General features: G+C 38.1%; 4 protein-coding genes across 4 annotated transcripts; 2 read left to right on the top strand and 2 right to left on the bottom strand.

Moving 5' to 3' along the window:
- Positions 1-148: 148 nt before the first annotated feature.
- LOC145228320 (protein MON2 homolog) lies at positions 149-6,470 on the top strand. Its single transcript, XM_080093343.1, has 3 exons — positions 149-274; positions 370-438; positions 937-6,470. The coding sequence occupies exon 3, from the start codon at positions 955-957 to the stop codon at positions 5,821-5,823; it is 4,869 nt and encodes a 1,622-aa protein (XP_079949469.1). The 5' UTR covers positions 149-274; positions 370-438; positions 937-954; the 3' UTR covers positions 5,824-6,470.
- A 328-nt stretch (positions 6,471-6,798) lies between these two features.
- LOC145228323 (DNA-directed RNA polymerases I, II, and III subunit RPABC5) lies at positions 6,799-7,462 on the bottom strand. The gene is made up of 2 exons (XM_080093346.1): positions 7,265-7,462; positions 6,799-7,075 (listed from the first exon to the last, which is right to left on the bottom strand). Exons 1-2 carry the CDS (start codon positions 7,357-7,359, stop codon positions 6,967-6,969), a joined length of 204 nt encoding a protein of 67 aa, XP_079949472.1. The 5' UTR covers positions 7,360-7,462; the 3' UTR covers positions 6,799-6,966.
- Positions 7,463-7,559: 97 nt separating this feature from the next.
- Positions 7,560-11,559, top strand: LOC145228322 (set1/Ash2 histone methyltransferase complex subunit ASH2-like). The gene is made up of 5 exons (XM_080093345.1): positions 7,560-7,956; positions 8,445-8,632; positions 9,191-9,427; positions 9,568-9,733; positions 11,217-11,559. Exons 1-5 carry the CDS (start codon positions 7,801-7,803, stop codon positions 11,526-11,528), a joined length of 1,059 nt encoding a protein of 352 aa, XP_079949471.1. The 5' UTR covers positions 7,560-7,800; the 3' UTR covers positions 11,529-11,559.
- A 176-nt stretch (positions 11,560-11,735) lies between these two features.
- On the bottom strand, positions 11,736-13,430 carry LOC145228321 (dolichol kinase-like). Its single transcript, XM_080093344.1, has one exon. The coding sequence runs from the start codon at positions 13,276-13,278 to the stop codon at positions 11,779-11,781; it is 1,500 nt and encodes a 499-aa protein (XP_079949470.1). The 5' UTR covers positions 13,279-13,430; the 3' UTR covers positions 11,736-11,778.
- Positions 13,431-13,686: the final 256 nt, after the last annotated feature.

Here is a 13,686-nt window from a genome sequence, read left to right as displayed (position 1 = left end):
AACCTAATCAGTAAAGCATGACATGTTTTTTGCAGATGTACATAATTGTGATAGAAATTGTTATTGTAAAATTACAGTGAAATCAATAACATCGTAAATGTAAAAAAATAATGCAGTTTTACGTTGTGCGTAGTTGCTTCTGTTTAAATTTGAAAACTTACACTTCTTTTAGGAACTTTCTGTTAACGTTCACAATGAAAGATAACTAGACTAAGTTGTTGATCATTTTGATTGAGGTGGATTACCAGCCGCAAAATCTGTCATGCATTTAAGAGTAAGTTTAACTTGCCAATTCATTGAATTGTTACATCGTGCTAACTGGGTCATTTTGCAGTTTGCACTTAACATTATTAATGCTGTTATTTACAGATGATTTGTGGCGATCCTGATCTCAGTTGCTAGGAGAGCCTTCAAAAGCCATTTGCCAGTTTTCAACAGGTATTTTTCTTTTCTATTTCAATTGTATAAGTTTTATATAAACTGGAAGCTTGGTACCATTGTATTTAACAGGCCATGCAGTATTGATATAATCTGCTTCTGTTTGCAGATAGGGGTTTTACTAACCTTATTTAACCAGAGAACTAAAGTATCTTCTATTGTATCAAGTGCATAATAGATGTAGTAACACCTATTAAACGTCCATCAGCAACAGAGATTTCTGTAAAAATGCTAGGTTTAAGTTATCTCATAACAAAGAATGTGGGATTTGGTGATATTTGTTCATTCTAAAGAATAGCACACATAGAAACTACTCCATTGTTACTGCCAATTGCAAGAGATTTATTATGTGTGTGTTGCAGTTGAATTGGCCCTCTACTAGTATACCTGTATCTGGTAAACCTGGCTGTTTCACCAACTATCAGATCCCAGAGATGGCGGCTAACTTTTCAAAAATAACCTTTGTTGCAACAGCTTATAAAAGTATTTTGTTTTTAGGCATCGCATCAGGTTATCATGGCCTCAAGTCGAGAAAAGCGGTTGATAGAAGATCTTCAGGCAGACCTACGCCTGTTATCTAATGAAACAAAACGTCGATATCCACCAGTTAAAGAAGCAGCAGAATCAGCCATCATGAAAATCAGAACAAGTCTTCCACCAACTGGTAAAAACATCAGTGGAGAAAAAATAATCACCTCTCTGCGAGGATCTTGCAATGATATAATGCAGCCATTCATTATGGGATGTGATACAAGAAGTTTGCCCATAGTGCAACTATGCTTGACAGCTATTCAACGGATTGTTACTCATGAAATTGCAGATGGAATGCTTTCCAAAACAATAGTTGAAATATTATTGCAAATCTATGAACAGGGAATTGATGAGCTTCAACTAAGACTTTTACAGACTGTAATTGTGTTAGCGACGTCAAAGTCATGTGCACTGAGAGGACAGCCATTGGCAAAGGCAATTGGTTTGTGTTTTCGATTGCACTTTACAAAGAATGAAGTCACAAACAACACTGCAGAAGCTACTGTTCGTCAGGTTGTATCATTGGTTTTTGAGCGAGTGCTTGAGGAAGATATCTCTAAAGGTACTGAAGAATGTATTGCTGAAGATTATCTTCCAGCATCTGGTTCAAGTAAATTTGCTGCACCTGACTGTCTGACCCCCAATGTGGAAGATGCCTACTACTTGTTTCAGGATATTTGTCAACTTGTCAATCGGGATAGTCCGCGGTGGCTGGTTGGGATTACAGAAATGACAAGCACATTTGGGTTGGAATTGTTAGAAAGTGTACTAATCGACAACGAAGATATCTTCAAAAAACATCCAGAGTTTAAGTTTCTTTTGAAGGACAGAGTATGTGCACTTGTAATTAGACTATTTTCACCAAATATTAAACACAGACAGGGAGCCCCACCTCCACCATCTGGCTCTAGTCATTTGATGAACAAGGACAAACCTTTTTTCCCTATCTCAATGAGATTGCTTCGAGTAGTGTCGATCCTGTTGAAAAAGTATCACAGCCTTCTTGTGACCGAAAGTGAGATATTTCTTTCTTTACTAATTAAGTTTTTGGACACAGACAAACCTAGTTGGCAGCGAGCCCTTGCTATTGAGGTAATTTCTCAACTGTGTGCACAGCCAAAATTGCTGAAATCATTCTGTGTGTCATATGACATGCAACCTCATAGCACAAAAATCTTTCACAATCTTGTTTCCTCACTGGGTTCATTCATCCAAAACATTTTCATTCAAGCTCAAACCACACCCAGTAACCTACAGTTGGGACAACAAGAAGCGCAAAATGGTTCCTCAAATGGAATGACAACACAACTGAATTTTGAGTACCATGGAATAATTCTGCCACTTGTGTCACTTCCTACTGGAACCTCTAACAGTGTAAAATACATGTATCTTGAAATGCTGGAAAAGGCTCAACCACCATCAGTACCAGAGGGTTACGTACTTACAATGGCTTACACCTCAATGTTGGACTTAATCAAGGGACTTACTGCTCTGATTGACAATGATTTGGCAGAGGACACTAGAAATGTCCCACAGACCACCTCTTCTGTTGCTGTTCCTGAGGAAATGGTGAATTCATCATGGTGCATAATGCTATCAGTGTTATCCTTGCTGCTAGATGCTAGCACAGATGAAAGCTGTACTGAAAGTGTCTTAAAATGCATTGAGTCCTGTGCTGGGATTTGTGGACACTTAAAACTAAACTCAGCAAGAGATGCGTTTATTATTGTCCTTTGCAAAGCCTCGTTGCCTTTGCACTATGTCATCCCTGTGCTGGTATCATCCATGCCAAGATTGCCTAGCAAAATATTTATTGCACAAAGCAATGAGCAAAATGTAAGTGAACAACAACATGTGGTAGCTGTTGGCCAGTCTCTACCTAACAGTGGTGGTTCATTGGCACCTGGATGTAGCTCAGTGTCACTGACAGCAAAAAATGTGCAATGTATGCGCACTATTCTAAACCTTGCCCATTGCCATGGGGCACACATGAACACTGCCTGGCAGCTCTTGCTAACTACCTTACAACACTTGGTGTGGATTTTGGGCCTTAAACCGACTACCAATGGACAGCTGAAACCCAGTTCAAGGCAAAGTGGTGATGGTAACACAACCCCCACTAATACTGTGCTTACCACAGCAGTTCTGGGTGACTTGCCAGTTTTGTCAAACATGCTGACTAGGCTGTTTGAAGCATCACAGAACCTGGATGATGTTGCTCTTCACCATTTGATCAATGCTCTTTGTTCCTTGTCTATTGAGGCAATGGATACTGCCTACAACAATGCAGTAAAGGAGCCAAGCTTGTTTGCTGTGGCCAAACTGATGGAAACAGGATTAGTAAACATGGACAGGATCGAAATTCTATGGAGGCCGGTGACTGGACATTTACTGGAAGTTTGTCAGCATCCCAATGTTGTGCTGCGTGAGTGGGGTGCAGAAGGCGTAACTGCTCTGGTTAAAGCAGCCTTAAAGCATTACCATGGTGAAAAACTTAGAAACAATCCTCGACTGTTGCATATGTTTCTGTTGCCTTTAAAAGAAGTTTGCACAGTTGCTCACTTTGATGTGCGTCAAAAACAACTAGATGGAATCCTTCAGATTCTTAACAGCTGTGGAGATTCTTTGTCTGCTGGTTGGTCTGACATCTTGGATATCATAAGCTCAGCAACTGATAATACAACAGAAAGTCTTGTGCGATTGGGATTTCGCAGTGTCCAATTGGTTATTTCAGATTATATGGTCGCTTTGCCTGTAACCTCTTTGCCCCAGTGCATTGAGGTTGTAGCCAGATATGCTGCACAGGTCCCCGATTTTAACATCAGTCTTACTGCTATTGGTTTGCTTTGGAGCATGTCCGATTACATGAACCAGAATAAAGACAGAATCAATGCATCACTCAGCTCACTAGGAGAATCAGATGATGCTAAAACTCCATCTACGGGTGATGTTTTATGGATGGATTTATTTTCAAAAATGGGGCAACTGTGTGTAGACCCAAGACCCGCAATTCGCAAAAGTGCAGGCCAAACTTTGTTTTCCACCATATCTGCTCACTGGAGTACTCTCTCTGAACAAACATGGAAAGAGCTGATCTGGCAAGTACTTTTTCCCTTGATGGATGAAGTACAAAAGCAGTGCATCATTGCACCTCGTGATAGGAACAAGCCTGCTGAAACCAATATTCTAATGCATCATTCCCGTGACACTGAAGAAAAGCAATGGCAAGAAACGAGCGTACTAACCCTAGCTGGAATTGCACGTGTTTTTAAAACGAAACGGGATGTCCTAGTGGCTATGGATGACTTTGAAAGTGCATGGAGTCGGGTTTTAGACTACATCTATAATGCTGCAATCAGTAGTAACCCTGAAGTGTCACGGTCAGCCTTGTGTAGTTTTGAGGAAATTCTTAACCCTTCTGAAAACTGTGAGATAGCAGGTAACTCCACAGCTTCCAGAAAAGCATGGGAGATATGGTGCAATATTGGCAAAAAAGTTACAATCCCTCCTCCACCAGGACAGTTGGCCCCAGATGAAATGCTTTCACAAGCCTACTTGACTTCCTATACACAGCTGTTTCCAACTTTGCATAAAAACCTCCAGGAAAATTTCACCACCAGTGACTTTAAGCAGTTGTCACAAATATTACATGGGTCTGTATGTATTCCAGTGCGATCGGACTCCACTGCATTTGTTATGCCAACTTCCACCGAAATTTTAACACCTTTGCAAATGGCTGTAGTCAATGCTGTTGATTTGGTACAAAAAAATGTTTCTCCACAGTCAGAAATCACAATGTACCCAGCAGTTTTTGACTTCTTGCTCTCTATTGTAGAGTTTGCTTCAAATCCACCAACATATGGAGACATTAAAAACCACACTGGACCACCAGATAAAGCCAAGTATGTTTGCATCAACTATATTGCCTTTGCTGAATACTGCATGAGAGTGGTTGTTGATTTGTACCAGATAACAGCTTGCCACAAAGGTGTCATAAGACATGCTATCTTAACATTAATTGTGAAGACTCTACGAGTTCCTATCAAACGAAAACACAGCAGCAAATCAAGCAGCACTTGGCAGCTGGCTGTGAATGCCTTTATGAAAGTGCTACAAGCAGGAATGCCGGTTGCTCGGCAACACTCACAGGCATCAATGTTTGATTCCTTGTGGGATGAGGTTTCTGGGTGCATGGAAGATTTTCTGTTCCCTGTAACCCCTTTGCCAACAACTTTGTCTGCAGAAGATCACAAGAAGCATGAAGCATTTGACATTCTCCTCATCGAATTGATCCGCAACGAGATCCTACCTTACAGTTCTGCATTTCCGAAGAATTTCTTGTCTCGAATTGTTGCAATGCTTAACAAAGGCTCAATACCACTCTCCACCAGAGACATTGACATTAATGTGGGAACAGATCGAGATCGGGATGAACTAAGCAAGCAATGCTTTAGCACATTGTTCCAGTTTTCAATGCTACCTGCTGCCAACGGCAATCCCAGCAGCTCTGAAGAGGAAAAAATGGCAGAAATCAATGAAGTTACAGTCACCAGCCTTGTACAAAGGTGCAGAAGTGCACTTACTCAATATATCAGCTCAGATCGACTGAAAACTCATTATCCCATGTCTGAAGCCCAACTTAGTGAGGTTATGTTTGCACTAAAGGCAGTGGATGCACTTCTACACAGTTTAAAGAAATCACACAAACAAATTGACAAAACACTGTGGAACCATGTCTTGGACATTTACCCTGTACTTGTTGAATGTATTCCAACCTCATCGGCTGAGGTTAGAAAGAGTGTTGCCCAGGTTATGGGTAGATTTCAAACCTTTCTGTCTTTGGATAATGTGTAGATTACTACCTACAGGTGCAATGTTTTTTGTAGTATCCGTATATTTCTTTCCCCTGTCATAGTTCAACCTTTTATAGTACCTTAGTTAAAAACCAAACATTCTGGCCTTATCTTAAAACAATGCTTGGATACACATGTGTTAAAAAGGCTTTTACTTGTAAATTGTTTTTTTGATGAAAGTTCAGGCAGAAAACCAATTTTTTGTGTACTCTTGAAATGTATTTAAAAAGTTTTTGCTTGCACCAGATTTATGTGTAAGACTTTTAAATTCCTTACCAATATTTGCAAGAGAATGGTTGTAGCGCGTTGTCAAATTACAATGATATTGTTGCAATCCTACTGAATTGTTCATGTTTTTTTGAACAAGTTTCAAAACAACAAACATTTTTTTATCTTATACGAGACCCCACGTGTAAATGTATTAATGGTGATGGTGTTTGTTCAATTTTTCATTTTGTATAACAAACTGGTTAATGTAAACATTTTAAACAATCAAAATGGATAGAAATGTGCACTCTGCAATTTGCTTGTACTTTATCTTTGTATGCTTTCATGTCACATGGTATTCTCTGTACTTCCATATGAGTATACATGACAAAGGTTATTAAACCCCGTTACCCTATTCTATTAAATGCATTTATCCCTTAGGGCGATATACTAAAAGTCAATTAAAAGAATGTGGCTTATTGTAGGAAAATGCAGTTTCTAGACGAAAAAAAAACATTTAGGCACATATTTTTATCACAGCAGCTGGCACATGTTTTTTGACATACACATGCACAACCACATACGGCCTTGCAGCCAAAAGGTGAGGTGGAGTAACTTATGTGGTATAGACGGAGCTTTGTGCTGTAGGCATCATATTGTAACACACAAAACTGTTGGTTTAACCTGCTAGCAAATGTCATGTTCAAAAACTGTGAACTTGTTATCCTTGGTATATGAAGAAGCCATTTAACAAGTAAGACACATGGGATCAACTATAAATCTGGGACATTTGTTTATTTGCAGTGTCTTGTAGCAAGCAAAGCATCATAAAATAGCAGAAAGCCCCACTGTAAAATAATCTTATTTACACCCATGGCATTCGCATTACAAAACAGTAATGGTAATAGAGAACAAGTTGTGAAAAATCAGATCCATTTCACTTCTCCAATGGGGCATAGTTAAGAAGTTTTTCAATAAGATCCACATGGGCTAAAAGCATTCTTCTGCAGCAGTATCGCTTTAGACCCAAGGCATCAAGTGCATCTCTGTAAAAAAGTTCAAAAAGGTATGTTATGTTAAAAATCCAAGTATATTTTTGGGGTCGCAGCAGATGTGTCTTAGAAACATGTGATGATATCCATAAAACAACATCACTACAGTAATAAAGCTAACTATTAAAATGTATTGTGATGTATCCATAGTATGCGAAACATTTTTTTTGAAACATACATTACCCTTCAGTGTATTCTGCCTGTAGCAAACCAAGGTAGGCGTCCCATTTGTTTCCCACAACCTTGCCGCACGTAAAACAACGAATAGGAATAATCATTTTGCGCAAGAACTTACTAATATAACCGTTTTTCGGAAAAAAACTTTTTTCATGCAGCTGCTCAAATGTAAAACTTCATAACAAACCAACATGCAACAATCCCATTCTGTCGAATGATCGAACGGTATTTTTTTATTCACGTTGTTTTAATTTCATAAAGTTTTACTTACGTGAAGGTTCCTATATACAACTAAATAAAAATGTTTAGTATAAATATCTATTTTCTAATTCAATCGTAAAAGAAGGACGAACTAAAATGTTTCAGGTTTGCAGCTTTATACATACGTTGCGCTCATCACATGCAAAAAAATCCGCGAAAATAATATTGCATTTTGCAACAAGACAAGTCAGAGGAAAGATTGAGAATTTGAAGTTTGCTTGATCCTTTTGGAATTGTTCAGTTTTTGCTTGTGGATAATAAATAATATTGTAATTCGTAAGATGAATTCACCGTACAACAACGCCCCACCCCCACCAACGCAGCAGACTTGTCCAACGTTTGGAAAAGGTCGTGGAACAAGGAAAAAGCGAAAACAACAAGACACAACTGGAGGAAGTACAAACAAGAAGAGTAAAATAGAAATTCCTTACAACCAGGTTTTTGGTCAATTAAACTATTCCTAGCTACGATGTGATGCACTGACAAAACTCACCAATTTAAATATTTTATTTACAACCCCAACACAAATAGCCCTAACGATCGGGACATTTGAGTCATCAAGGTGGCTGAGTGGCTTGCACAAGTGTTTTGTGTTTGCAAGGTTGTGTTGGAAACTATAGCTATTGATTATGTCTCAAACACTTGTGTTTCCTTGAGCAATAAACTTTAGCGGCATATTTCCAACCCACGAGTCTCAACTAAAATAAAGTCATCGAAAAAACTAAATAAAAAAATGACTCAACAAATGTGATAAAAACAGGCAGCTTGATGGTCGACTAATTGCAGAACACAGTCAGGACTTGCCCACCCACTAAGGATAAACATAACCCAAACAAACAAATCTGCAAAATTTTAATTTTCACACCAGGACATTGATGGGATGTGACAATGTATGCAATAAACTAGAAACGGATTTTATTTACAGCGACTACCTTCACATGGATTTCCTTTGGAACATCCATTTAACAAGGATGGTTATCGGTATATATTGGCTGAACCTGACCATCACATTCCTGACAATGATCCAGATCCAGACTGCCCCGGTAAACCAATTCCAGGGAAGCTGTATAGACAGTGGTTGCATGACAAAATTCTGTTAACATTACATGATCGGTATGTACTACTCATTTAAAGATTAAATCTAGATCAAGGGGATACAACCTTTCTGGTATTGCTGCCTTCACTATAGGTATTTTTATATTTCACTGTTATAATCAGTGTTACACATGAGCCTGTAAGGCAGAATCCATTCAGCCTATAATGTGAAAGTATTTGTTCTTAGACAAGACTGTCAAGCCAAATATATGTCTGATAAAACTTTAATCCGGCTGCTCAGTACATGTTTTTTGACATACATGTGCACAGTAACATAAAGCAGTTTCTGTTTAGGTTGTACATCCCTGGTATTGGTAAATGCAATAACCATGTTATAAGATCCAAAAGTCATGTTCAAAAAATATGTACCTGTCATTATAGGTTCATGAATTAGCTGCTTAAAAAGCTGTGAGCAATAACAAATATACACCAAGGTGGATTTGTAAGTATGACCATCTTAGCTAAAATTGTAGTAGTGTTGCAATATTGTCCATTTTGATGCAAGATGTACTTCTACCAGTCATCTGCAACTGGTTGGACACTCATACATTTACAACTTGTTTTTTGTGATCCTAGTGCACCCCAGTTAAAGATCTCTGATGATAGACTGACAGTAACTGGTGAGAAGGGTTATTCAATGGTAAGGGCATCACATTGGGTAAGGGAAGGTGGGTGGTATTACGAGGTTACCATTGATGACATGCCAAGTGGTTCAGCAACAAGGCTTGGCTGGTCACAAAAACTTGGAAATCTTCAAGCACCTTTAGGCTATGATAAGTTCAGCTATTCTTGGAGAAGCAGGAAAGGAACAAGGTAAAGCTTAAAAATGTAGATATTATTGTTACTATTGTGAAAAACCTTGCAATTTTAGTTTTTGTGTCAATTATGTTTATCAGGTTATCAAAACCCAAAATTAAGATTGTGGCAAAGAAATCTACCTTTTTGTCTTGCAGATTTCACCAAAGTAGAGGCAAACATTACAGTGATGGATATGGCAAAGGTGATGTGTTGGGATTTTATATCTTCCTTCCTTCAACATCCCAATCAAGACAGCTACCAGACACATGTAAAGATAATGCCCTCATCAAATTCAAGAGCTTCTTTTATTTTGAGGAAAAGGTAACTCTTAAAAATTTTGATCAAACTTTCTGAGAAGTTTATTGCAAAAATAGTGTTTACACATATTTGACTTATTTTTGGCATACTTGCTGTTGACAACTATAAAACTTACTGGGTCTTTTCACAGAAGCAAACAAATAGGTTTTAATGAGATAAAATATGACCCTAAAAAGACATGTTCTGAATAATTATGGGTCCCCTTCCCTGAAGGGGACACATGTTGATTTTACTTTAAATTGTTTTGTTTGTTTTTTCTTTTGTTTTTTTAACAAAGTTTGTCCGACTCGTTTTTCCATCAAATGTTTGATGGATTTGGCTGAAATTTACACAGATGGTAGATATAGTTATGTAGATGTGCATCCCACTTTGTTTTTGTTGATAACCCCAGTATTTACCCCGCTAGCCCCCTAAAATGGGTGTTTTTTACCCAAAGTTTGTCCGACTCGTTTTTCTATCAAATGTTTGATGGATTTGGGTGAAATTTACACAGATGGTAGATATATGTATGTAGATGTGCATACCACTTTGTTTTTGTTGATAACCCTAGTATTTACCCTGCTAGCCCTCTAAAATGGGTGAGTTTTTAAACAGTGTCAGAATTGGCTGAAATTTGGATAGCTTGTATAGTATGCCAGACCCTGTAGTCCTAACATTTACCCCACAAGCCCCCAAAGTGTAAAATGTATTTGTATGCTACTGGGCACCACAAATTAAAGATTTCTGAGGCGCAATAGTATTACAAGGGCAACCAGTTGTATGTTACTCATTGGGGCATTGTGGGTTGCTTGGTGGGCGTTTTAGCGCCATGACAGTTTGGGGGTTGTTAACAGCCCTATGACGTCAGAAACATTAACGGTTGTTGCTCAAAACACCTCTAGTGGTCGAAATTTTAAACATTGGCGGATTGGGCTTAAATTTTACAGCACTATTTATTGAGTCATTGTGGTTTTATATTTTTTTAGTTTATGTGTCGAACCCAATTAGTTAACCTACTAGCCCCCTAAAATGGGTCAGTTTTTTAACACGTTAAATAGGACCTACTTTAAACAATATCTGGGGTGAATCTAATTGTATAGTTTGTATTCTACATAGTATTATTATTTAAGCCCAGTGCCGATCACTGTGTTTTACCTTAAAACACCAGACTTTCTCATGGTTATCTCTTGAAATGCATTATTTTCAACTTTGCATGTGTGGGGACCCATGAGTTTCTGCCTGCAGAAACAACTAAGGTTATAAAAGACGATGGCTAATATGGGACCCAATACAAAATAAGCATAGGAAATATATTAATGTTTTAAAATAGGTTACAGTGTAAATGCAACGACAAAATGTGCTAAGCCACCCTTCCAGTTTAATGAACAAAATATTAGCCCTAAAACATGATCTGAGTGGGTTTTATTGAAATAAAATATGACCCTTGAAAAACATCGTCGAGTCATTACAATGCTGCTTCATCAGACTTTATTTTGACAAACTTTAGGATGAATTGGAGCTGACAGAAAAATCACTAAAACCTGTCAAAGGATCTTACATGGAATTTTTCAAGAATGGAAAATCACAGGGAAAAGTTTGGCAAAATGAGATATTTTGTGGTGCATATCACCCATGCATGTCTCTCTACAAACCAGCCACACTAACTGTCAATTTTGGACCTACATTTAAGTTTCCACCACCTAAATCTCTTGCACCTTGCAAGCCTTTCAGTGACAGGGCATTCACTTCTATGATTGATTGCTGTGTTTCTGATCTTTTGTACGCTGTTGAGTTGGAAGTTGATGGTGAAAAATTGTAACCCAGTAAAATTACAAAATTATGTGATGTCACTCATATGTGTTCAGTTTTGTTTGTGTGTTAAAATATCCATACTTTTAAAAGTGGGTAAATTAGGGATCACAGAATAATATTTGAAAAACTGTAGCTAGCTCATTTTAACAGCTACAACATCCGAATAAGGCCCTACTTTCCCATTCTTGTTTTACATAATAAACTGTATTTTGAATCAGGGAAGTTGCTCCTGTCCAAGTGGACACACAGCACACAGATTAAATGATATCAAGCAAAAAATACACAAGCAATGGGACAACAAGGTTATCCACTTCACGGGTGTATGCTTCAATTAGCGCACCAACAATAATAGCAAGTATTATGTTACTTGACCCATTGTCAATATTTCCAGAAAGGGACAGTGCATAAACAAATAGAACTTGTGCCAAGATGGAAGCCAATGTGCCCTCCACAGTCTTTCTTCTCTTTGGAAAGTTCAATGTCCCATAGATAGACCCACAAACTGAAGCCATAGCGTCTCCAATTCCCACAGATATAATGCCACTGTATGAAGCTATTGGTGGTAAGCGATGTGTTTCCACAAGAATATCAGGATCTTTGGCACAGGATAACCACAAAGGAAGCGACATACCCAGCAGTAGGCAAATAGGTGTTACAACCAAGGACCCAGTGTCTTGCAGGCTTTTGAAGCGACGAAACTGGCGTTCCAGTAGGTATCCTACTGGCTCAATTTGAAAGGCTTGCATAGTGCCAGCAACAAGGAACACAATAGCCACAAACACAGAGCAAATAAACAAGAGCGGAATATCAAACATAAATCCAGGGATGTAAACCAAAAGAATGAATAGATGAAAAGCCTTGCGTTCCATGGTGGAAGCTTTACCCTGTCTAGAACGAACTACAATAAACACAAGACAAAGAATGGAAATAAAACCCCAAAACATCAACAATCTCATTCTTTGAGGATAGTTAGATGTCAAAAACTTCACAGCAAACAACATACAATCGATTAACCATGGTGTGTAAAGTATACAAAATACAACCATAACACAAAGCATAAGGGTATAAAAAATCACTGTTCTAGTTGTGGTGGTATTAAAGAAATAGAAAAGTGACATGGAAACAAGTATTAAAAATATTGTTAACCTTGCTGCTACAAGAGAAATTTCCATCAATTTGTTTGAATGTTCCAGTTCATGTGTTGAATCAGTAAAGTTAAAAAGGACAGTGACCATTTGACTAACAAGAATAGACTCGCCAACTGAAAAACTTCCAGGGGAAGACAGCAAACATACAAGAAACACAATAGAAAATAACGAAAAGTGTGTCATATATAGTAATAAAGGTGGCATGTTTGAAAACAACTTTGTGGTGTCAAAAGAACACCCAAGGACATAAAAGGAGATTGTACCAGCAACAAATATAACTGAGAGACCTTTAGCAACTAGTTTCATTCTGCTAAATATTGGTATTGCTGCCACACAGAGCAGTGAAAAACACATAGATGTTTGGACAACAAATGGGGATTTGTCATCGATAAACAAAATAGAAGAAAATATAACACAGCCATAGAATGGAACAATATCTGCTCCTGGTCTTACGTATTGTTTTATCCATGAAGGCAGTCTAAGTTTTGTTAACTGCAATATGGCACATATAATAGAAAGCAGCGCAAGTATTTTGATCTCGCAGATATATCCAGCAGGGTGGCTTGCCACCATAAATGCTTGAGAAGCAATGAGCAGAACAGTTTCCATGTTTGGGTTAATTGGACTTCATAAATCAACTGTAACTGCCAAACATAGGTTCATGTTTGAAGTACATTAACAACCAAAACACACCAGAGTTTGTTGAGCATTGTTCCTTAACTTAAAAACATATCTGCAACATATTAATAAGTTTTAAGACAAAAAAAAAAACTGTATTACCGGTGCCAGTGCGACAGCGTTACATCACGCGCGCGTCTTCAACAATCACGTTGACAAGGAAAAATGGGAAATCCGGTGCACGCAGGTCCGCTTGTAGTGAGGATGGAGGGCCACATCAGGGATTGCTAAGTACTTGGCGGGCCGCAAAAGACGAAACTCTTTTATATTGAAGGACTTAATTTGGGGTTCTAATCGCATTTATTGATTTAGTCCAAAAACTATAAAAAATCAAAGCGC

This window comes from Phallusia mammillata, chromosome 5 (genome assembly GCF_965637545.1).
Source record: "Phallusia mammillata chromosome 5, kaPhaMamm4.hap1.1, whole genome shotgun sequence".
NCBI lineage: Eukaryota > Metazoa > Chordata > Ascidiacea > Phlebobranchia > Ascidiidae > Phallusia > Phallusia mammillata.
Note: the sequence above shows the minus strand (reverse complement) of the source record. Positions and strands in the feature narration are given on the sequence as shown.

Coding starts and splice junctions, on each gene's coding strand:
- LOC145228320 (XM_080093343.1), top strand. CDS start 955: ATGGCCTCAAGTCGAGAAAAGCGGTTGATAGAAGATCTTCAGGCAGAC.
- LOC145228323 (XM_080093346.1), bottom strand. CDS start 7,359: ATGATTATTCCTATTCGTTGTTTTACGTGCGGCAAGGTTGTGGGAAAC. Junction 7,076..7,264: donor CAGGCAGAATACACTGAAGG/GTAATGTATGTT, acceptor ACTTTTTTACAG/AGATGCACTTGATGCCTTGG.
- LOC145228322 (XM_080093345.1), top strand. CDS start 7,801: ATGAATTCACCGTACAACAACGCCCCACCCCCACCAACGCAGCAGACT. Junction 9,428..9,567: donor AGAAGCAGGAAAGGAACAAG/GTAAAGCTTAAA, acceptor TTTGTCTTGCAG/ATTTCACCAAAGTAGAGGCA. Junction 9,734..11,216: donor TCTTTTATTTTGAGGAAAAG/GTAACTCTTAAA, acceptor GACAAACTTTAG/GATGAATTGGAGCTGACAGA.
- LOC145228321 (XM_080093344.1), bottom strand. CDS start 13,278: ATGGAAACTGTTCTGCTCATTGCTTCTCAAGCATTTATGGTGGCAAGC.